The sequence below is a fragment of the Aphelocoma coerulescens genome, chromosome 2, assembly GCF_041296385.1.
Source record: "Aphelocoma coerulescens isolate FSJ_1873_10779 chromosome 2, UR_Acoe_1.0, whole genome shotgun sequence".
Lineage (NCBI taxonomy): Eukaryota > Metazoa > Chordata > Aves > Passeriformes > Corvidae > Aphelocoma > Aphelocoma coerulescens.
In genome coordinates this window covers 19,763,513-19,789,621 of record NC_091015.1, presented here as the reverse complement: position 1 = coordinate 19,789,621, position 26,109 = coordinate 19,763,513, and the positions used below count along the sequence as shown (strand labels likewise).

General features: G+C 35.3%; 1 protein-coding gene across 1 annotated transcript in view; it reads left to right on the top strand.

Annotated features, from left to right (window-relative positions):
- Positions 1-26,109, top strand: part of MALRD1 (MAM and LDL receptor class A domain containing 1) — a 242,766-nt gene that overhangs the window by 123,872 nt on the left and 92,785 nt on the right. Inside the window, exons 27-28 of the mRNA XM_069004716.1 lie at positions 353-510; positions 22,671-22,851. Coding sequence (XP_068860817.1) covers positions 353-510; positions 22,671-22,851 — 339 coding nt within the window. The remainder of the gene's footprint in view (positions 1-352; positions 511-22,670; positions 22,852-26,109) is intronic.

Genomic DNA, 26,109 nt, shown 5'->3' with positions numbered 1-26,109 from the left:
AAACTTCATCCTGAAATTTATCATGATGTGGCTATTGTATGATGTATTGTCAGAATTGCAACTACTGCTGTCCAGCAGGGACATATAATCAAAGTATCTGGAAATCATGGATGTGTTCCCAGACTTCTACATAGGCCCATCCAAGTCTTAAGCTGCTACAACCAGTTTACTCCTGATATAAGAAGTGCACAAGGAATGGGGTCTGGTAATTTTTTCTCCTAAGCTGATGTTGACTGGTATGAGACCTATGAGGGAAGTGTGCTTCCTATGTCTCTGCATTTACTTTGCTCAGTTTTGGAATCTAATTTGAAAATCTAAAGCATTTTTTCAGTAATACATCATTTAATTTCAGGGCATTTCCTATATCTTGAGGCCACTGCAACAGGCCTAATAAATGAAAAAGCCCATGTGAAGAGTTCCATATGGAAAGAATCAAGCAAGACTTGTGTGATGAGCTTCTGGTACTTCAAATCATCAAAAGCCATGGGACATATTCAGGTTCTGATTAAGGTAATAAAAATCCCCTTTTCTTTTGAATATATTATATCTGTAAGGGTGTACATGCTCCCACAGAGTACTTCAGACTGTGACATTCTGTTGTTTAGCTGATAGACTGGAAGAGCTCCCACGCACCTCCTGGTTCCATGCTGGTTTTTATTACTTCAGTCTCTTAAAAATGCTTTTAGCATTTCTCTTCCAAGAGAAGCTTCTCTGAAAAGCCACAGAAAATATTTTAAAATCCTCTTTTCATTTTCCCCTCTTCCCATATAGTACCTTTCTCTTTGATACTCTCCATGTGAGGCTATTTTCATATTTTGCTGCCATCCTGATTGGTAGTTATCAGTATACAGCTGTATCGTTCTGATGGGATAAGACAAAAAAAAAAGAATTGACAACATACACAAAATTAGAATAAAATGCAAAAATATGACTGCATCAAATAATTATATTTTTATATAAACAGGTACAGAGTACATAATCAATTTTATTTAGAAATATGTTTTTTTCACTAAATGTGAGATGACCAAAAAATTATTTAAAGACTGTCTAGTTATTAATTTGCAGGTGAAAACTGAGACATTTACAAAAAATTGGCTGTTCCTTTGTTGTTCATTAAAAAGGATTAACTTCTTGTAAAAGCAATTTTTAAATTATTATATGGTTCAGACAAAAAATTAATTCTTATGTAGAAAATAATAATCAACACTGTTCAGACACAGTGACCAAATAGACCACTTCTAGACGTACTAGAAAACTTTGCAAAAGACAGTGTGTGTATTTGTGCTTACTTGTATCCACGCAGGGAGTTCTGGTTGTTCAAATACAAATCATGGTGCAATTTATTTGCCATATGTCTGTTAACTTTCCTATGATATCCCTAATAATGTCTTGGTGAAGTGCATTAAAGTTTCTATCTCCAGTGCATATGTTGGCTGGCTTAACTTTAAATGATAAATTATATTTTTTTCCTTTAAAATAAATTGCAGAAAAATTATTGCTCCAATATTCTGGATAATATAAAAATAATTTTAAAGTCTGAAAGATAAAAGACTTCAATAGGATTTAATATCTAGAGATACAACCTAGGATGTGTCTTCCTGAAATATAAAAACAATAAAACCTTTGACAGGCATCAGGAGATTTTTTTCATGAATTAGTCCAAACACCTACAAATGACAGCAGACCACTCATCAACTAACTGTATAGTTATTGAGATGTATTTATATAGCTCTTTTCCCTAGAAAGGCTCAAATTTGTAAAGGAGGCAAGTAGATTGCAGAAAAATAATAATTGTTGTCTTAAAATAACTTTCAATTTTTAACGTATTAAAAAATGAAAACAAAAATAGATCCCATTATATAAAATAGATCCCATTACATAAAATGAATGCAAAAATAAATATTTATCTTAACTCAAAGATAGATAAATATTTATCTTAAACGTCAGATTATGTTATTTCATTACTGCACTGTGTAATTTGTGGTAACTAAATATTATCGTTATAAGCATTTTAAGATTGCTTAATTTTAGTTATAAGCGAAGTTGTGAACTAACTTTGGTGGAAAATAAATACTAGCCACATCAGGCATGTGTGAGTGGTTTGCATGTAGTGTTTGTGTCACTGTTGATTGTGTCCAGCAATTATTTTTTCCACCCTCAGAATGGACAAAGTGTTTTAATTTATTTTTTTCTATATTAATCTGAGCAGATGTTTATTAGATAGCTATCCCTATCATAATATATCCTATCATTATAGCCTGTAGAGATCTGCCGTACTAAGATTCAAATATATGACATTAATGGAATTTTATATATGACAATAAAATTTCCTTTTTCTAGGTTTTGGGAATATTCTATATGTTTTCTCTTTGTTTTATTCTTATTACACTGAGACATTTCCCTCTTCTTATTTTCACCTTATTTTATTATCCTAATAAACTTTCAAGACATTATTTTTGCATTATTTTAAACCCCTGTCTCCAGGGAGTTTAAAGATATTTTTAAAGGCAGTCTGAATAGAAAACATTTGAGTCATGACTTATTCAATTTTTTTCTTTTAATAAAAACAAGAATTCTACTTGGAGATAGGAAAGATTATTCTCATCATTGTACCTGGGATTTTTTGCAGATCATCTTACTTTTACCTGTTGTGCTGCCTATAAGGATCCAAAGGCCCGTATTTTAATTTGAGTTTCTATTTAGCAGTGTCTCTAAGAATAAAATCTAATTAAACAACACATAGTCATGGGAAGTCATACTGAAGCTTCTCCTGCTGGTTCATATTTCCATCCAGATTGAGTATCCCTTGATTTAAAGTAAAGTTAATGTCAATGAAATCAGATCTGTAGGTAGTGAGTAGTTGAAAATGCAAGGAAGAGAAGATCTGGGAAGGTAATTACCATCTCAAATTTAAAAACTTAGCAAACTTCTCTGGCTGAAGTCATCATATCCATTGAAAGTTTAAATGACAGTGAAGACTATATATACAATGGCACAGCAATGAAAAATAAGATGAGGAAATATGGTATAGAGGAAGAATTAAAGCCATTTCTTAAAAAATTGTAGTTCATGGTAGGCATCAGTGTCTTTTCTTAATATATGCATTGCTTGTTCACATTCAGGAAGTGTAAGAATATTATCTATCATACTACTAAAGTGGTATCTCAGATTATGAGATAAACAAAAATGAGAAATTAAACTAAAAGACCATAAAAGGGTACTATAGCCAAGCATGAACTTATTTTGTTAAGGTTTGCAGCTAGAGAAAATAAATTCGTTTTCCTAATGGAATTTCTCTGAAGTTACTGTTGTTTTGATTTTTTTTCTCTTGAAATTGTACTACATATTCTTTGAAGAAAACTGTCTGTATATGGAATGATAACAAAACAGTCAAAGTTATGGGCTGTTGAACTAGCTGAAAACATAGAGTATTCTTCAAATTGACCCCCTCAACATTTTATGTAAACAAAAGATGTTGACAGTGCAGCTATTTTTGCAAACTGAAATACCCAACTCACCACCCATCTAAATTCAAATTACGAAGTTTTTGATAGCGATGCAAAAGCTAACAGAACATTCCCCAAAGAGATCTGGATATAACTAGTCAAAACTTTTTCCAGTGAGATTTTGAGACATTCTACTCCTGTCTGTGGCAGTTGTAAGAGAATAGCATCCATTGTGGGAGATATTTCAAAGATCAAGTGCAGCATGTTCACTGTGCCTGTTTTGGTGCTGATGGTGGGGTGCCTCATCAGCACTCAGTTTATTTTATGAGTCAGAAGAAGCAGTGTATTTTTAAACATGCTTATAGAGGGGCAAGCAAGAATTATTAGGTGAAAGGGATAATACATTTTATTATTCTGCTGATCTAAAATAAGCTTTCTATTGCTGCTTAAGTTGTCTCTGCCATTAAAAAAAAGAAAGTCCTAGGTATCACAGTAGGAAAGGAGCAACAAAGGATAAAACCATTTGTTGAAAATAATTGTTGTGGTATCAATGTTAATTGCTTTCGTATATAGACATTTTAATTAAAAAAGATTATTTCAGATCTAGTACAGTTAGGGGAAGATTCTTTCAAAGATTTGAAATAAGGCTCTAAAACAAATATGCAGATGAATAAGGAAGGTGAAACCTGCCATTAGTGACTCCCTCTGCTGACTGTGACAAGGCCAATACACACAGGATCTCATTAGGAAGTTCCAGTGGACCTTACCCAGGCATTTAATTAATTCCATCCAGTTACAAATGAGCAAAGACATAATGATATTCAGGAAGACAAGAGGTCCTGGCCAGCACATGGCAAGTGAAGCAGGGCCCCATTTATACTGCGGCAGCCCCAGCCTGACCTGGCCAGGGCAGGAGGCAGCTGGAGCCAGCACCCAGCCTCCTCCAGCTGCTCAGGGCTGCTGCAGCACAGACCCTGTTACCTGGCTGCTGCTTCTCAGCAAAAGCTGGAAGCCGTCACAGTTGTTCCCTTGGTATTGTTATGGCTTTTAACCAGCCTAATGTAGAGAGGAGGGTTGGTAATGTAGAAGTGTACAGCTTAGCAGGTGCCAGAGCTCAGGTATAGATCACTCACAGTGGATTTTCTAATTCCCTGGTTATTTTTAGTGGAGAAGTCTACTATCCTGGGCTGTGGACATAAAAATCTCCAGCAGAGGTGCTGCAGATTCCAGCTGCTATATTCTGGACATCTGTATTTGTAGGATCAAGTAGCTTAAAGTGAGATGTTTACAAATCAATATATTTGACCCTACTTCTATGGGAATTCAATCACGAATAAGGCTTAAGAAAACTGCTTATTCTACTTCACAGCATAAAACAGAATGTGTGTTTCTACATGGATTCTTCTCATTGACTGCATGAAAAACAATTGGCCCTTCACATTAATGTAGAAGTTGGAGATTGCATCGGGTTCAGGTAGCCTCAAAGGAAATTATCTGACGTCTATGAAACTAGAGGAAGAAATTAAATTTTCAAATATTTGCTTGAATGCTTTACTTAGGAGTTTGCTGAACTTCAAATCATGCTCCAAAAAATATAGAATATCTGTAGATTTAATAAACGTAGACATAAGGTTTATTTTGTAGACAAAATTAAATTATTAGCAAAATTCTTTAAAACTAACAGCGAAGTGTAAATTTTTCTAGTATTTCACTCTACACGGCAGCATATGGCCTTTATTTAATGAGTATCTACAGCTCTCAAAAGGACACAGTTTTAAACTACTTACTCCCGTTTCTGACCTGTGAACTGTATTAAAACTTGTATTTGGGTCAATGAAATGACTTGTCTGACTAATGAGTAAGAGAATATTAGTCCCAAGAGTTCTGAAGGAAATCAGTGGAGATACTGTGAAATACAGTATTACTTGTCAAGAGTAACTTTCATGGCATCTTTACTTCCCAGAGCGAGATAATTTTTTATTTGTATTTCCTGACTCTCAAAAAGCACTTTCCATCTTTATAGACATTGTTTCAAACAGGGTTGTTTTAGGCCTGATTCTGACACAATGACATAAGCCTATTTCCAAGCAAATTGAGAACGAGAGAGTGATTAAATAGAAATAAGTCAGTTTTTCAAAAAGAGTTTACAGTGCAGACACCATTCAGCGTGTTTTATTTTCTCAGGTTGGTACATTAGGAAGTTATTTCAATCTTCTTACTGTCAGTTACTAGAAGAATATAATTAATTGTGTTCCTATACTGCAACCAGATGTAAGCATTCATTCCAAAGAGTTGGTGAGAGAGAATAATGTATTTAAACATCCTCTGAAGGAAAAAAGTATTTGGAAAATACCCTTGTATTTTGGCATCTTTCTTGTGAAGACAAGAGGTTCATGAGAGGATTTGTAGCCTACAATCATCGTTTCTCTAGAAACACATGTAAGTGAAATTGTGCATATGTGAATTATCAGGGTTTTTTTCCTTCAAATTCTTTGAGAACTTGACCTTTTACTCCTTTAGGAGCTGAGGGTGATGAATAGTATAGGATTAGTGTGACTAGGGCATGTCTCTGTCATGCAGGGCAGTGCCTAGTTATAAAACTGGGCAGTCTGACAGATTTAGACAGAGTGATGCACACTGAGTCATTGAAGCAACTCAGCAATATCCTGTAACATTCCATGTGGAGTCACAAGCCGTGTGTCCCAGAGTTCATACCACCACCCCAGCCTGGCACCAAATAGCATAATGTGACATAGATAACAAATGCACTTTCAGTCCCCTCCACACTGCACAGTTCTCCAGTGTTGTTTCACTGAACCCATTCCCCAAGTCAGAGATCTCTGGGACTGATTTGCTTTATTGATTTGTCAGCTCATAATCTCATAGAGTGCTCCTTTTACATTGCTGCTTTTTATCATATGAGACTTTGAAGTGACTCTGGGATCTTTGCAGGTCAGACATACTTTGCTTTTTTCTAACACTTTTCAGGACACACATTTGCCAGTGAAAGTTGTGATTTAAATGGGTCTCAGGGCAGAGTTCTTTGAAGGATGATAGAGCTACTGTTTAATGATTTTTACTGAAGCAACAGGCATCAAAATCCCATCTTTTTATAACAACTGTGAAACAGGCATAGGACTTTGTCTGAACAATAGCCTCTGAAGTATAGCCTTGAGCTTTGAGCATTTTCCACACCACTTCTTCTAAAGAATTCAGAAATTTAATTAACCTATTTTTTTTTTTGAGATAATAAATAATGGAAGATGTAACCTTGTGCCTGCTGATACTTTTACAAAGCCTAAAGCATTGATCAGATCTAAAATCCCAATACAGTATCTAATTTTCTTGATCAACAGCCCCACTTGAACAAAACACCCCAAATTTCTAAGAAATGCTCTAAGAAAAAAACTGAACATTTTTGAGTTCCATTTGACCTCAGAAAAGGTGGAAGATCTTTCTTTTTTCCTTTTCTCATTCTCTCTTTTTACACCCCGAAGCCCCTTGGTCTTCCACTGAGAAAAGTATCTTCCTTTTTTTTCAAATAAATACTGAGCTGAGCAGATGTTATATTGTGAAACTTCAGCAAGATCACATGTAGCACTAGCACTCATGGTGCAGAACATAAATTTGTTACAGGTTTTGAATTCCCTTAATGCAACTTTTATTTTTAATTCACAGATCACTTTTAGTGTCCTGGAGATGTTCTAGTTTCTGGTAGTCCTTGATCTTTGGCAGGCTTGCAGTATCAAGTTGTAGTGTGCTTAAAATTACTTTGATTAATCCATAAGGGTTCTTAACGTAAGAGTCTAATTTTTATCCTTGCAGTATTTTTTTCAGTTTCTGACCTTCAGCTTTGAATCCTCATTAGCTTCAGGAAGAAAAACCAAACGAAACCACCCCACCCCCCCCCCAAACCAAAAACCCAAAACCAAAACAAACAAAACAAACAAAACAAAACAAACAAAACAAAACAAACAAAACCACCCAACCAAGCAAAAAAAAGCCCCCATCAAACCCCAAAAGCAACCAACCAAAAAAAACCACCTCAGAAACACCCCAAACCAGATGTGTTTCTGTATTTGCCATTTCACAAATATGGAGGGACCTGATCCTAATTAATTTCATGGGAGTCAGACTAGGAATTTTTTAGTATACATATTTATGACTGTAGTAATCTCTAAGTGCATTTGTCTGTAGGTTGACCCCATAATGTGAAGTAGAATTGTCTTATCATTGCATGCACTGACATCCAAGAGGGTTGTAGAGAGCAGGTATTATTTGCAGCAGAGAACAACAGCGTCAATGCAATGGGAGCTTTGGGAGACATCAGTTTCTTTCCACCACCGTGTTACGAAAGCAAACCTTCCATGACTCGGTAACTTCATGGTGCTTGCTGGTGCAAGGGTCATGGCAGCTCAGAGATTAACTTCCTGCCCACTCACAGAAACCCCATAGTCCGTTCATAGCAGTTTCTTATCTTTGTAGACTCAAATTCTTCCAGTAAGTCTTTCTGTTCAGCCACACATCTCAGGTTTCCAGCTTCCCTCAGCACCTCCCAAAGTTCCTCATTGTTTTGTAACTTGTTTCTGCAAGGTTTGACAGGACATATCTGCAAAATTAAAAAAGATCAGGTAGCTCATATAAGGAATTTTAAACTACTCATAAAACTAAAGAAACCATTTTGACATGATTTTTTGTTTAAAGTAATGAAGTCATGAGAGATGACGCTGTAATACTACTAAAATCAGGAGTTACAGACCATTTGCCATACAGTCTGGAATATGTGGGTGTAACTGTGTGGTCTGCAGATTATATTTGATTTCAGCAGGAGCACTAAAAGAAGATTAACACTAAAAATTGCATTTCTTAGCTCAATCCCACATATCAAATGAGTAGAGGCTCTTAATCCATCTACGATACTAATTTTTCTTTAGCTCCAGTTGTTTAGATGATCTGGAAAGTTTGTGGAGTTTTTTGATTGTTTTTCAATTTAAAAAAAAATCATTATAAATATGGATCTCATGGAATTAAAAAATAAGGAGAATTAATCTTAGCTGTAATGTGAACCAGGAGTAACTGGGTGTGTTCAAAATATGAGCATTTTCTTAGCAGAATTGGGGTCTTGTTTTCCAAAGAGAATGAGCATACCATAAAACCCCCCAACCTACCAAACAAAAAACCCAAGCCTTTGAGACTGTATCTGTCAAAATCTGATGTGGATGCTTTTCAGATATTCATACTAAATGAAAACTACCAGCCCAAATTTTTTGCTTACTATTCAAATTTATACAAGTGAAAAAAAATCTTGTAATGGAAACCATTCTTATTTGTTGGATAGCAGTCATTGAATAAAAATACAGTGATATATTTTAGGTTTAATAGAACAACTTATAATAGTAAAACCATTAAAAGCAAGGTGAACAAAAAAGTGCAAGTAACGTTATTTTATTTCTTTGCAAAATCATCTATTTTCTCTAAACTGTGAGATGTCACCACACCTTTCTTATTATAACAATAGGATAAGGCTTGATACCACGAGTTCCATTTTATTATTAATCATTTAAATTATTATTTGGCATCCAATTTTATGGATGTCAATTTCTCTTTCACTGAAATGTAAGAAGAGTGAACTGTTGTGGAAAGGTCATGCGGCCTTTAGGAAAATTAGGCTAATGCAATTGTATAACAACATTTATTTTATATACTTAACTTCTCAGTTTATTGGAAACTGTGTTTTCTTGTTTGAAATTACTGTGGACCAGGCACTCAATCTATATTTGGCTGAATCAATAAATCAAGGCACAAATGTGAAGCATCTTTCAGCTTTTAAATAGTTTGCTTACACTTGTTTTCTGTACATTTATACCATCTCATTTAGGCATCTGAATAAAGTGCTTCTTCTTTTAAGTGACAGAATGATAAAGCTACTCTGCCATTCATCCAATTAAAATTTTCAGTCTATATTTAGATGTGATTTGGTCTTCCCCTCAGCACCTCACTCTTGCCTTCCACGCTTTCCACTGAATAGCACAGCTCTAGTATATTACTGTTTTCCAGTTTATTTAGTTTGAGCTGCATGGAAGAAAAACTTCTTTAAATAAGAATTTCCAATGTGATCCAGAAGAGGTACTATCTAAATTTTGATACATGAGGCATCTAATTCACTTCATTGATCAGCAAACACTATAAGGCTCTTCCTATTTATGACATGGAAATATCATTAGACGTGAAGGATTCTGCTGTGCACAACATTATTCTGAGCATTTTTACAGTGTGATTCGGTTCAGAATTGTGTTCCACGGGAGTTCAGAGGGAGTATGTTACCAAAAAAGCTTATTAGCAGTCAAAAATTATGTATATGGGTTTCCATCTCTTTAACATTTTATACACCAGCTCTATTCTTCAGGAATTACTAAAAGAATGAGAGTTCTGCTTTTTTTCTTTTCCCAGTCTAGCTGTTTTAGGAATATGTGGGCTATGGAAAGAAATTAAGAACTAATGAAAATCTTCCCCGACTCACTCGCTGCACATTAATTAATCTTAGACTTTCCCTTAGTTAAAAGTATAGTCTTTTAAAGTCAGTATCTCTGGAATTTAATTTCTATAAAAATTGCAGTCCCCTCCTTCCAAGTTGTACCAAGATTTGTTTCTCAGAGAAGTGAGGGGTTTATTCAGGTTAGATCTGAGATCTTTTGGCTGTAATGGTTAAAGAGACCATCTGTCTTGAAAAGACCAATGTTAAAGAGTTTGACAAGAGAATTTTCACTGTATGCATTTGAAAACCTGACTGGTTTTACAAATAATATCCACAGAAGATGTGGTCATATAAGAAAGAAAGGTAGAGATGACCGTGTGGCAAGACCAAAGTAGGAACATCATGGTAAATGATAATAAAATACCCTACAGCATACCATTTAGTTTTCTGACTATGCCAATCTAATTGCTACAGAATTTACACTGAGGATGCCTTTGCTGTAGAAAATTCTTAAACATTATTTAAAAATCTTTCTTTCCATACTGACATGATGATATTGAATTTCTACTGTAGAAGTGGTGGGGAAGGTACATTCTTCCACAAATCCCTTGGAGTTTTCTTATTTTTGGTTGTTTTGTCACTTAGTGGCTATATTTTTCTTTGATTTGCCTTTTTTAATGTTGCAATATTTCCTCAGTTCACACTAATGGGTTTATACTCTTCTGATAATTAGCTCTGTGCTTATTTGCTGCAGGGAATAAATCCATTTAGAAAACACAGACAGAACTTCTGCACTGTCTGCAAGATCTAGGGGAAAACTGAAGAAGTGGAACCAGAGAATTGAAGTTATCATAGCTCCTGAAACTATAAACCAGAAGTGGATAATGTAATAGTTGCTGCACATGGGGGGAAAAAAAATGGAAGGACCTCTGAGGGATTTTAATTGAAAACCAAAAAAAAATTAATGGGAGAGAAAAAAAATGCCACTGAATTTCCTGTTCTACCTTCGTTTCATTTGTATTTGTTTGACAGGTTGAAAGGTATTACAAATTCTCTTATACATATTGAAGTGTGGCTGACATGTGTTCTCATGTTTGTTCTTAGATCAGTCATTTGCCTCTCTCTGGAAAATTATGTCACTTACCATAGGAAAGACATCTTAGAAAGAGACTTCTGCACTTTTTCCATCAGGGAGTTTTTTCTAAGAAATATGTTAAGGTGACAGGACATGCTGTTATAATGCAATTTGTCCCAGTCTGGATGGGATTCCTATTACGTAAAGTCACAGATGCCCCCAGAGCAGCCACTGCTGCAGTCACTTTAGCCTCTCTTTGTTGATGGTGGGTTTTTACTCCACATGTCAAAAGGAATCTTAAGTATGATTTGTCTCATTGTAAAGCAATCATCTACAAGAGTGAAGGTGGCTATTACTTTCCCTACAGCTTCCTGTAGACTTGTAACTATATATTCTACCTTTCAGTGAGCAATATTGGGTGCATCAGGCATGTCACCGGATAAATATTTGAATTTTGAATATTTCAGTAAATGTTGTCATATACTTACATAAATTTTTAATATCTATACTGGCAATGCAAACACCAAGATCTCATGAATCTGTCTGCAAATTTTTGTCTTCTATATCCCTGCTGTGCTATGTGTATTTAGATATTTGTAACTTCATATGTCCTTCAGCATACTAGGTGGTGGCCATTGGATAGAGAACTGGTTTATTATAGGAATATCTATCAGTTATAAGAGCCCTCAGTTTGTAGAGAATATATTTCATAACTGCAGATTAAAAAATTAAATCAGATAGCTGGTTCTTTGGCACTCTCAGAAATAAATAGTCCTATCCATTAGATGTTATAGAGACAGGACTTGAACATTTCTCTTTAGGATGTCTCATTTGTTCAGAATCGATTCAGTGAAGCTTAAAATACTTAATTGAGATTTGACTATATAAAGAACATACTATTTTTTTCAGCCTCAGCATTTTGAGTCCCCTGAGGCTGTCCAGTTCATCTAATATCCCAGAGGATCTGTTCTGTATTTATACAAGACCAAAAGCTACAATCCAATTGAAAAGAATATTCCAATAGAATAAAAATAGGCTGTATATTAGATGTCACAGAGAAAGAAATACAGTTATACCCCAGAGAACATCCCACTGCATCAAAGTAGGAATGACACCTGGCTGACATTAATCACTCTCTCATTCATCTGAAAAAGCATATGATGCACTTTGATGAGTAGTAGGGAATATTCATGTCAATCCTTGTCCTGCAGAGTTGTCACTTGGAGGAAGTGACAGATTAAATATTTAGTAAAACCTTAAAATTTTTAATGTCATTGTACAAGAATTAAGAATTACCATTGTCAGTCTTGAAAATTATTACTAATCTTTTAATTACATGGTCTTGCCTAAAATAACCTTACTTTTTCTAAGTATGTTTTGTTTACATCAGAGATGTGTACTTCTTTTTTTTTTTTTATTTTATTTTTGCCTCACCAGAGTTCTGGTAAAGATATATTTTCCTACTTCCATTCAGTATCATACAGAGAATCAATGTGTTATTAGATGTGAATTGCCAAATTGAAATATTGACATAAAAAAAAATCTCTGGAAGATTCCAGATGTTTTGTTTAGCTGAACTGGTTTTGCCTTGGGGATTTTATTTTTCAAGGCAGCTATAATGACAATTCTTTAATTCTTCATGAGCAGATCTTCACATTTTGAAGAGCTGAGAGGACTTTCACACAGGCTGATGCCATAATTCCCACTTTGTGGAGCATTAACACTGGGAATAGAATGCTTCTGGCCTTACCAAGTATCTATCAAAGTGTCAGAGGAGAAAAGTTGTCCTGCTAGCACAGCTTCTGCCTGCCCACTGTGTCACTCAAATGGTACTTTGATCCATGGCATGTGAAAGAAAAGGTGCTTCACCATCCTTTTTCTCCAAAAGGCCTCCTGGACAAACACTCGTTGGCAGTGTCTGGTCTGATCTGCAGACCTGAGACATGAGTTTTACCCATGTCCCAGTTTCACTGTGGCTGGTTGTACACACAGATTTTCCAAGACACTCAGGGGGCTGTGCCCTGCCATTGTCCTTCCCAGTGGGTGCTCTGAGGTCAAGATGCATCATGGATGTCACCATTGGTCCTAGAGTTGTTAGGGGTATGCTCCTACTATTTGGAAAACAAGTTTGTTTTCCTTCTCTCAGTCCATATCCAAACTGATAAAGGAAAACCTTAATGGGGCGGGGGGGAAGAAAAGAAGGTGAAGATGAGTTAAAAAGTTAAAGGTGAAAAAAAAAAGCTGAAATTTGGTAAGTGACTTTTGCATCCCATTTTCAATATGGTATTCAGAGTATTCCACATAGAAGGAAAAACATGACAAGTTTGAGGTTGCAACAACTGTTTATGATCTTGATCCACAAACTGTTCTGTTACACCTGTTACTCGATATGCTCTGCATTTATTTATTTAGGTTGTCAGTAGAAGTAAGGGGTTACTTTCATTTTATAATCCAAGAAATCTAGCATTGCCCAACATTTAGCACACTGTCCTTGTTTGGCGTTATGGAGGGTTGTAACTGTTGTCCATAGTCTTCCTAGAATGTTTGCAACTGTGATTATTTCTCTTTCAAGCTTTTCTTTTCCAAAATATTGCCGTTGCCTCAACTCTGAGATGGGAACAATCCAGAGACCTGTAAATGTGATTAAAACAAAGGTGTAACAAGGTTTGAGACAAAACAACTAAGTTGCTTGAAATGCTAATGGTCTTATCAAGTGGCTTTGATGCTTATTATTACTTAGCCTTAGCAACAGAACTGAAGGAAAAAAATGTAATCCAAGCAATCAAAATTATATCCCTTAAGCTACCTAAAACTCAAAATCAAACAAAGGTGGATTATGAGAGGAAATGAAGAAGAAATGTATGCATTTGAGCAGAAAGAAGGGCTGGGAGGGCTGGGAAATGAAGAGAGGATGAAGTAGTACAAAGTACCTAATGAATTGTCTTCTACAATGAGGAGCTGTTTTATTTCTGTCTTCTAATCAGTAAGGATAACGTATGAAACGAAGATGTATTTTTTAAGAACCTAAGTACATAAAAGCACATTTGATAGAAATACTATCATAGGAACATAAAGGGATGCAAATGTCAGAAGAGTTTGCTTGGTTATAAATGAAAGCTGTTTATAAAGAAATCTATTAGTTTTAATAGTTGTGACAGGATAAACCCAAGGTATAAGAAAGTGAAATACACAGAATAATTCAAAGAAAAACAATAAATTGTTCTTTCCTTCCCATTATGGATTTCCAAAATAAGTGGGTTTGAAGTATAACTTCATCTTTTTTAACCAGCAATTTAATTGTCATTCCTTGCAATGTGTACCCACTTGAAACAAAATCCTGTCTCCAGGTGAATTACTAGTCACTTTTTATCAAAGCATCGTTTAAATTAGCTTTTCTCAATTCAGCACTTAGAGTAGTTAAGAAAGAAAAGTCTTAGTATTTAAGAATTTTACTTCTAGAAACATTGCAAGTGGTGGTACCCATGGCAGGGGGAGGTGTTGATCCCTTTTGATGCTCTGGAGGAATTCACTGAGATTTCAGAATTCCAACAAAATTGGTGCATTTTAAAAAAGGAATTTTATCTGTGGTATACTTTTATTTATCTATTTTTTTCATTAGAATAAATGGGTTTTTTTCTGAAATGCATTTCCTTTTTTATAACGAGGTCAATTTCAGAAATGAAAATTGGGGAAAAGATATTTCAGAGAATGAAAACCATCTTAAAACTTTACACAAAGGAGGAAATTAAGGGGGTGACTGGATAGATTTTGTCATAAACCCTTATTATGAAAACCTACTGAGACTAATACACACAGACTGTAATAAAAGCCTCGAAAGCTGAAATATCACTGTTTCATCTCACTGTTTCTAAAATGCACTGTGGAAATGGAATTGTTTGATTTTTTTAAGTTGTCCTTAAAAGTGAAACCAAATTTTCATGCATGTTGATGTACATATGTTGTATGGTAATATATATGTTGCCTGGATCAAATAATTTCTCCAATATGTCATTTGATCTGCTTCAGGTTTCTTTCTGTTTTTTATTGAAGACAGAGACATACTAAATAGCATGCTTGGTTCCCACCATAATATAACACTGAAGATTTTGAGATTTTTATTGTATCCTTTTAGTGCATTCTTTTCATTGCTGAGAGTCATAAATTTTCATTGAGGACACTGGAATTTGAGTAAGCACATCAGTATCATATTCCTAAAGTAAAACTCATCCTGTTGCATGCTTGTCCCTAATTTGTTCCTGCCTTTTGGAACTATTACTCTGCAGATTCTTGCAGTTCAATTGTTTGCTTTTTTTGATGATGTTTCTTCATTTTTGCTACCTCAATTTGCTGAAAAACTCAGAATCCCATAGCGTGCATCCTGCAGCATTCTTCAGTTTAGTGGTGAAGGATAAATTTTGAGTTTTAAATCTCTTCCTACATTGAAATTTTTTCTATTTGTCTCAGAGCTATTCTAGGAAGACTTAATAGTTTTGGAATTATATGTTTAATGCAGAGCTTCAATGCTCAGATAATTATCAGCAATTTACTAAATGCAACAGTGTTACTAACCACAAGAATTATTTAATAGGAGCAACAAATTTTCAAAACATTGGCTAAGGGCAGAGTAATAAATAACTACTACTGTGCCCAGATTTTCCTACATTATTAACATGTACAAATATTTTGTTTGGTTTGTTTGCATACATTTATCAACCTTGTATTTAAAATGCAGAGTATGTGCCTTTCTCTAAAATAAGGTAGCTGATTTATTTTAACTATTAACCATACTTTAACTATAACTGCTGTTATAAAGCACCACTGAGCTGTTTGTATTGAATTGTTATCAGACTGGTGATTGACAGGTGTGCCAGAGGACACATGTGCTTGCTCATAACTCGCATCTTCATGGTCTTATTGGCTGCTCTCATTTTTCTTCATGTCACTGTGAAGGAAAGACAGAGAGAGAAAAGAAGAAACAAGGAAACAAAGAAAATAGGGGAGAGGATCAGAAAGAAAATGTTAACTTGAATTTTAAGTCTTGGATGAACAAATCTTGGCTTCAGTTCATTTTTAACTCATTTAAATACATTTGATAATTTCATACTCTCTCACCATTTAGCTCATGTAGAGCTTTTTTTGCTTGAGTAAAAAGTAAGGTCAAACTCTGTAGGGTTAATTTACTGTTTTCAACTTAAAAAATAGTGGTTTAGGAATTTTTAAGAGAAAATTAGTGAGAAAAGAAAAAAAAAGAAACTCTCTTGTGTACTTTGAATATAACTTCAGGTGAAGAAGATACAATAATCACTTTTTTTTTTTAAGAGATTTTGCTATACAGCATCAGTCTTGAGTTTTATTGTATTTTAATGTGCTTTTGTTTCAAGCTACTTATGAGAAAATTAAGCCTAGGAAGTGAGATCTTTAAATTAAGCAAGTATTCTGTGTACTGCAGTGCAGAGGTAACAACAGCACAAATCGAGGTGCTCAGACCCTTCTCCAAATAGGACTCACTCTCAAGCAATGAAACCGAAATAAGCAGATAGATGATATTAGAATTGTCAGCAAAGATATTAATTGTTCTGTGACTTGGAGAAATACAAATTCATTAAAAGGTCTTTAAATTATGGACAAATAAAGAAAAGCTGTGACTTTTCTTCCTACTGCCTCCTGTTTCTTTGGAGTGCACGTGAAGCTCAGTACTGCACTCCACTCCTTGTTGAAAAAAGGAGGAAGCATGGAAGTAATGCACCTCATCATGGAATAATTCAGTTTTAAACTACTTGGTCAGCCATGAAAAGGCTTTAATAATGTTTCTACACCAAGGAAAATAAAACTTCATTAAAACCAGATTTATTAATTAACTTCATTTGCACATCATGAAAATACATTTCATTCTAAACCAAGAAGAAATGCCTGAAAAGTAAACTGCCCTCCTGAAATACTCCTGTAAAACAGAGGGATAACAGTGCATCCAAAACTAGAGAAAAGAACAATGACAGTTAAGGTCACATTATGCTCATTCTATACTATTTTTCTGTGCTTTGCATAACATATATCATGTTTAAAAGATTCTGGATCATCAAAGCTTGTCAGGAAGATATGGTTTTCAAAGTAACCTGAATGCAGAGATGTTTTTTCCAATTTTTTAAAAAGATTATGTAAAAAGAGTTTTACTTCTCTCAAAGGTCTGAAAGGTTATGCAGTAAGGGAAGTCTTTTGAAACAGTGAATCTTGAAAGTATTCTTAAGGTATTAATAACAAAGAGTTAATTGGTTTTTGATGAATCATTTGAAAATATGCTGTCTGATTAAAAAGCCCTCATGTATATTTGATTTGAAGAGTCCAGGAATATTTAACAAATGTTTTCATTGCCTCCATCCATTTGGTAAGCTCTGCTTCATTTCCTGTGGCTCTGCTGAAATAAATATCTGATGGGAAGGAACCAAGGAAATATTTTGAACCTAGCTCAGAATATGAATAGGAGAGGTGCAGATCAAGAACAAAATCTGTGTTTCATTTCTGTTTCACTGCAGATGCAACTAGGAAGATTGTCTCATAGAAGAATCTTTATAATTGCATCTGGAATACTTACTGTATTGCTCTGAAAGAAAGTGTATTCACAGGAAGTTTCTTTGCAATATCTTGTAATGGAAAATCACACACTCCTTGTGAATGCTTTGGTGTCAGTTCCTAATATTGTTCTGACTCTGTTAGAAATGTAGCCTTGAGAATAATGGTTGTCTCTCATGGATAGAAAAATATTAAACTCAGCCACAAAATAAAAAGAATTCTAAGACAGAAAGAAATCCTTCCTCTCCTGTATTCTTACTATCCCCAGGTGAATTAATGAGTATATTGAGCCTTGTAAGTTGTACCTTCCCCCTTGAAGTGCTCGAAAGAGAAGCTATAAACACTTTAGATCATCCTTCAGATGAAGACAAGCATGAGAAAAATTCTGAATTGCAATGGAATGAAATCATTAAGAAATAAATCTCCTCAGACCATCAGAGAGCAGATAAAAATTCTCTGAATATGAATACAAATTTTCTGATAAGTCTAGGCATATAGACCTACAGACCTAAACAGGTTGTGGCCTTCTTAGAAGTAATTCTGCCATTTTCAGAGAGTGTTTATTACTCAGAGTGATGTGCCAGTGGAAGACTAGGACCCACTGCCACAAATCAATGTAAAAATATGCCCTTTACTGTCAGGTTTCCCTTAATGATGGCTCCTCACCTCAGCCTGACCTTTCACTATCTTCAACCCACAGAGGGCAGTGATGTGCAATTAATAATAACTTTTCAGAGCCTTAAATGAAAACACCATCTGTTTTTAGCAATCTTGGTGTGTATTTTTGGGAAGAACTGACGATTTCTTTTACGTGATCTGTCAATAATATTGAACTCTCAGAATTTCTCAAGTTGAGTTTAGGGAATTAAAAAGTACAGAATTACAAAATGGGTTGTAAAAATTATGTTCTGGGGAACTTTCCAGATCTTTTTTGTAGCAGTATTTCCCGGTAATAGTCTGCACTAATAAATAGTAAACAATATACTGGGAAGAAATAATTCTAAAGGATAAATACATATGCGAAACTAGGATGTGTTCTATTGTACCCTGTAGTCCAATCATCCTGTTGGTATGACCAACAACCCTCTTTAACTGTTTCTGCCTGCATAAAGCCTACATGCAGCTAAACTCCTGAGGGTTAGCAGGAAAATGAGATTTCTGCCCTGACCAACAGCCAGCACATTCAACCCACAAACATACAGACAGGACTGTCCACCAAACCCACAGATTTGAGCCACCTTTTATCAGCCTGTCAGAGCACAAAGTTCAACTGGGCCTTTTGCCACCAACTAGCCCAGGCTGACGAGCAATCTACACTAATTATGAGTAGGTGTCAGCAAAAGAATAACCTCTTAAAAGCAGAAAAATAAGGTGATACTGGCTTCCAGCCTCCTCTACACTGAGCATATTTCTGCTTTTCATCTATCTCTTTTACATATGCTTCCTTTACATTAGTATATGTATAGCAGAGTGAAAAAGATCGAAGGATTTCTGGATGCAATGGGCAGGTCAAAGCACAGAATAATTTTTCCATACCCCTCAGGCCATATTTTTGTTTGTTTTCGAAGCAAACACATTCCAAAGATATGAAAGAAATGCCAAAGCACAAGACAGATTAGAAGGTTGGAGAATACAGAAAACAAGACAATAATTCATGAAACGGAATTTGCAAAGCTTACAAGCAATGATCCTCTCATGCCAAGCATGTGTCCAGAAATGTATAGCTTACAGCCCTGAGCCAAGCCAGCTTCACTCTCTGGGCCTGGGGAGAGGAGGAAAGCCAAGTTTACTGCTTGTCTCTCCCTTTGCCACCTCCTCTTGGATGTCTGATGCAGACAATGTGTAGAGCTTATGACTTTGAAGGGACTTTGCACTCTGGATTGGAACAGCTTTCATACAGTTATGCAGTGGATGGGGATGCTTTTGATTTTGGTATGTAGAGCCGTAGCTGAGCAGCTGAAAAATCAGCCTTTCATGCTCTATGAAGTGCTACTGTTGTATAGGAACTCCTTCTGTGGAACCCAGGCAAGAATAGAAATATCTCTTCTGCTTTTTATTTGTGTACTCATATTCAATAATTTGTGAAGTGCAAGGAGACTGCCATAAAGTTTCCATCTGCAAAAATTCTTCTTAACAAAAAATATTTCTGTGTCTCACTGTATAAAAAATACCCCAGTGCCTATAATTGCATAAAGATTTGATACATTATGGCTATGATACCATATACAAATTGATTGCTACAACATTTTCATGTGGTTATTTCTAAAGAAACATGTGATCCCTATCACTTGTAACTGTAGCATTCTTTACTCAAAAATCAATGTGATAAACACAATGTTAGTCTCAACAGAATGTCATGTAATGAAATATAATGTGAAATCAATCAAAATCTGGCTAGCACCAGACATGAGGCTCATACTCTGGTTAACTGTGCAACAAATAACACACCCAGATTTTATATAAATACTTATCTCTGTGTATTTTAGAAAGCTCCACCTATCTCCATACATCCAAACTTAAATACATCTAATTTTATAATAGTTTTGGGGCTTAATGTCCAGATAGGTACAAACTTTGAATTTTTCTATCGTGCTCAAATGCATGAATGTAAGGCAAGTTCCTTATCATTTAGCATCGTTACTATCTATTTCATTTTAAGTTTCCTAAATTCACCACTAATACACAACACTGAGCTACTTTTGTAAAATTAATCAGTGATTTATAAATAATATTTATGAGAATTATTTGTATTCCAAACTGTTCTGAAGTGCAGACAGAAGAGGATCCATATACAACAAATGGATTAAATGTTTAAAAGTGCATCTTTTCTAAGTTTTGGGGTTGTATTCTATGTTGGAGAATACAACAGGCCAAATGTAACTCATAACCACAAATTTTATTTATGTCATGAATAGGCGGAAGATGTTTGCAGACTGAAACATCTACCCTAATAATAAGAAACACTCTCTTGGATGTTATTCAAAAATATCAGAATCAATGGAATAGATATAGCTGAGTTATTGAAATAAGTTGTTGACTACATATTTGATGAACAGGTATAACAGGAGTAAGTTTAAAATTTGCCACTCTGTTTTACCACTTATGAAATCAGCTTCAATTACTGTATCTACTTTTTTTGAGCACAGTGTTAATAATGAGTCCTCTAAGCTGTGCTTCTACACTGAAATGTACATAGAAGTTTTACAAAAGGTCTTACTCTCATTCTGATTCCAGTCCACCTTAACTGCATTGACTGTAGGCCCAAAAGGGGTTTCTTCACTGGAAGGGTAGTCAGTTCCTGGAACAGGCTCCCCAGGGAAGTGGTCACAGCACAAAGCATGCCTGAATTCAAGGAGCATCTGGATGATGCTCTTGATCATTAGTTTTAAGTACTTCTGCAAGAAGCAAGGAGTTGGATTTGAAAATCATCACAGGTCCCTTTGAACTTGAGACAATCTATGGTGCTATGACTCTGTTAAAAGAATGGACCCCTGATGTGATGGCACATAGAGTCAGGAGTCTCACTGGGAGAAATACTTTAAGAAACTCATAACCAGTAGTCATCAACTCTGGAATTAGTGGTGCAAAGCACCACTAAGGTCCTGTTACATTATTTTCACTTTAGTGGATTATGCCATTGGCTTTAAACAAATGAGACATAACTGAAGAAGCAATGCCTAAACTTGTGTCTGTAGGTTCTTGTGTCTGTAGGTGCTTGTGTGCTCAAACATCATGACTTATAAAGGGCTGCTATCACCACTGGTCTAACATCATTAGTTATGTGCAGAAATAGAGTTATCCAGCTGGATACCTACAACTTTACATGAAGTTAGGGAAACTCATCCCTGTTTTTTCTTTCCTGTTTAGCATTTTAAAGTAAAGGTGTCATTGTTTTCAAAACTTCCTTTTCTGTTCATTATGATTTTCCAGAATACCCGTGCCAAGCCACACAAGTATCTCTATGCTTTGTTAGGTCTGAGGACCTCCTTCTAAAAGATATCAACAATGCTGAGAGTTCCCCGATTCACAAACAACAAATGTAATATTTGTGTGCATGCTTGTCTGCCCTTTCTTATTCAGAATACCATATCTACAGCACCAAGATTCATTTTCCCATCATAAATATGCATAAGACAACCTTATTAACATAAATCTGATCTTACAGGTTCACCACGGATAAAGAAATGTAATTAATTTTCTTCCCTGCCTATTTTACTGCTGTCTCTATTTTCCTTACATTTTGCTCGTTCATGTACTACAGTCTTAGAACCTTTGCTATGCATTATATTTAGCTGTTTGATGCATCTCACAGTGTTTTTCTTAAAGCCTAGCTAGAGTACAATGGCTTTTGCTAAGAAAAGAGTAGAAAAAAAATCCTATTTACAATTTGGATGGTTAGTCAGACTCATAAAGAAAAACAGATTTAGACATATACAAAACTTTTGCAAATATTTCCTTGTGATGTCATTGTACAGATGTGTCATTCCTTCACAGCAAGGAAAGTTGGTGCACCTGCATTCTACCACTACTATGATAAAATGAAACATGTTCTTTGCTGATGACTTGCCAGATAGGTAGTATGATAGGAGGTCTAAAGAAAAGCTTTAAAATATATCAGTGTACTTGAAAGTCAGAGTACTCTTACTTACCTTCAAATAAGCTATACTAAATCTATGCTTATCGCATATTGGTTAGTTTTTTTCCCCTTTATCACCATTGTCACAACTTTTTAAAGATAGATAGATACAATTTAAAATGGTAGAGTAGCCTTGCATCCAGTAATATATTCTAAAAACAAAGAACAGTTTTGTATAAAGATAAATACAACTCTAACAAAATGGATGGTTTTGCATTTCAATCACACACAAGGTAATTTCTCTACTGAGACTCTACTATTGATGGTTGTTATTTGCACAGTGCTCCTCTAATTTCACTACCTTTCCTATTATCCTAGCAAAGCATCTGTTTGCCAATTCTTGACACAACTGCATGGGTGTCTTCCAGATTTCTCTCCATTTTTTTTGGGTTTGTTTTTTTCCCGCAAAGCTTGTGTTTGATAATCCATATTTACATGTATCTTACTATATATTGTTTATTCAAATTTCAGACAGATGATGGGATTGTGAAAATATGGAGTGAATCAGGAAATCATGGTGACAAGTGGAACAATGTCAAGTTACATTTGGGGAAGCTAAGGAATTTTGAAATTATCTTTGAAGGCATTCGTACCAGAGACCTGGGAGGAGGAGCAGCGATAGATGACATAGAGTTCAACAACTGCTCCACAAGTAAGTTCATGAGGGAGGTTTCTAGAGAGATGCTACATGAGATGTAGGAAGTTCTGGTTTGTTTTTAAATACATCATAATTTTACTGTTTTCATCATAATTTCACTGCTCATAAAATCAGTTATGAATAAATTGTTTTCACTCCTATAACTTTAATACTCTTTTCTGCACATGCAGTCATGCAGTGTTCTCACACTAAGTTATGGCAGATAAATCCAAGAAATTACTAAGGTTTTGTTTCCTTTATTTATTTTGTTTTGAGTAAGAACTTTCCTTCTTTAATACATTGGTAAGTTATTGAGTCTCTGATGTTGTATATAACCATTTCATACAAACTGTGTCAGATTATATAATATGAAACCTTTGGCCTCTGTGTTTTATTATAAAGACTTTTGCCATAAAAATAAGTGGAAGCTACAGATGAACCTTTATCAATATTCTTTTTCCCAGTTCAGTTGAAGTGTTAAGGCCAGCAAAATAAAATTTTGACTCCTTCACAGAATACTCTATTTAATTCATATCTCTATGAACATAGGCTAAAATGGGAACAAATTTTGCCTTTATTAAAAACAACAAATGCAACAACAAAAACAAAGCCAAACAAAAAAAAACAAACCACCAAACAAACAGTAACAAAAAAACTCCCCAAACCCAAGATAAATACTGAGTAGATAGATCATGGCTTGTCTCAGGAAAGTGTGTGGTCTTTCTATCTTGTACGAAACAGTGTGACAGAATATAAGTGATTTTTTTATTGAGGTGATCATATCTGATGGCACATATCAACACTGAATTAGTTTTGTGGAAGTTGTTTGAGCAAGCTCTACTCTCCTGCCATAGACTGGATGCCCATTATCAATGCAAGTATGAAAAATGAACTTCTGAAGAACATCTCTTGATTTAGTTTCATCTAAAAAATGAAGAGTTTTATTCAGAAATTGTTATATAATTCAAAGAATGGAAACTGGATACAATCTGGGACCTTCTTCAGAACTGCACTTTAATAAAACTCTAAGGCAGTTGTACTCTTGAAAGCTCTACCAAGCACATGAGCATCAGTGATCCCCTTATCTTTTTTCGAAGGGTTTCATTGTCCCCATTGTTGTGCATGCAATCATTCTCCAAAAAACAAGGGTAGATAGGTAAGGATGCCCTGGTAGGAGATGGTAGGTCAATACCTCCCTATCATCTTGAATAAAAAAGTGGATGCTGGTCTCTCTTGTAATGTGTTGTCAGTTGTGTTCACATGTATTAGTTCATACCAGTGGGGTCTAGTTAAACCACATTTTTGGGATTATGTTCTGTTTTGGGGCTACAACAAATTAGACACTTCATTTCAGTCACATTCATGAAGATATTCAGCAAATAAAAATAGTAGAGTTTATTTTTTTTAAGGAAGAAGTAATATCTCTGTTAAGTTCATAAAGATGGTATCAACTGATACAGTGGGGATACTGTAACATGATGTACCAAACAAGGAGTCCCATGGAAAAGAAATAGATATGGACCGATTCTTGATAGATGTTCCAGAGATGTTTATTTCTCCAGCCCATGGCCGGGGCTCTGCCCAGGAACTGCTCAATCACGGGACCCGAGGGTCCTTGCCCGTGCAGGGGAACACAAAACAACCAATGGGGAACGAGGCTGACCAGGGGCAGGGAAACCCCGTGTCTCCCGCCCAGGGCCCCTCTCCCAGGACCACATGGCAGGGGGGAGGGACCCCGACAATCAACATATCTTAATATAGTGTAAAAATATTTCTTCTTACTCTTAAGTCCACATATTGCATTATAATCTGAAAAATGTAATCATATAAGCATAACTGGAAATATCCCAGAGTTGTCATTGCAAGGAAAGAAATTGTTTCAATAGGGATTAGGAAAGCTGTCACATGAAGGATCCTCAATCTCTTAAAATGTTAAGATTGCTGAAATTTACATTGGTTTTAGTCTATGACCCTACAAATCTGAATGTTAACAGTGTTTTATAACCAGTCTTGCATTAAAATACTTTTGCAGGGAAACAGTTCAGAAAGTAACTTGGTTTATTATTTTATAGCAAGTATTTGTTTTACAGCACTGCTTCAGCAAGAAGCTCTGTTGGGAAAGCAGTTGCACCAAGTGCTCCAACTACTTTTAAATACAGCTTTGGCATGGTCATATTCCTGTGTATTTTGCAGATAATTATGTTTTATGATGATGTATGATTCACAGGAGGCTTTTTTCATAGAAGTTTGAAATATACAATTGAAGCTCAATATGCACACAAATTTTTTAAAGATTGGTTTAGGAAAGTTGGAGACCCAAGATGGTAATCCTTTATAGAGCTGTCACTTGCATGGTCATTGCTTTTGTACTCTAATAGTGTCTTTGTGCACTCAGGAATCATTTCCTTACAGCATCTCTGGTAGTGTATGCTAGGTACAGCAGGGTTATCACTGAAGTTTAGGTGTATTTATCCTATGGGAGTGTGTTTATGCTTATGCCTTTGCTTTTCAGCAGGATCAGAGGCCTATAATTTGTTTGCTTTTTAACTGTATCTTCATGTATGTTTGTAAAAAAAGCAAAACAAACAAACAAAACCTCAAAACACAGATTTTCTTATCTGTAGGAGAATACTTAGGCTCAAACCAAAATTAAAAGGGGATCATTTAGCGCCTTTCACATCAGCTCTGTATATGAGTTTTTTGCCTTCTACTCCACAAGTTGATGCCTGCTTGCTTAATGTTCTCAAGACTTTTGGAATGCTGACCTTCCTTTTGGCATGATGACATGAAGGAGCTTGGTCTGACCTTTCTCATTCTTGTTGTTATTGATTCTTTACCTTTGTAGAACAAACACGCAAAATACTTTTTGCCAGTTTTTCAAAAATAACATTTCCCACCAAGCCTGGGGCATTCAGGATAGAGAAAGCATGTCATGTAGATCGCATTTTTTTCAGTACAGGGTTCACAGTTTTATTGTGTCTGTTGTAACAAAGCTAAAAGTCAGCAAACACAATCTTACTGTGGCCAAACTCAAAAAAAAAGAGTAGCATACAAAGATGGGGAACAGGGGCTTCTTGTCAACAAAATGACCTGGCTTACAGCACTTACCCATGTACTGTGTTGGTAGATGTAGAATTGCTGGGCTAGACACATGACAAGGGTCCTCTAGGACAACTGAGGCCATATTTGTGTTTTCTACTTGATCTTATTTTGCTGAACTAAAATCTTATATATTATGGGTATACTGGATGTTTTAATTACATAAACAGTGGA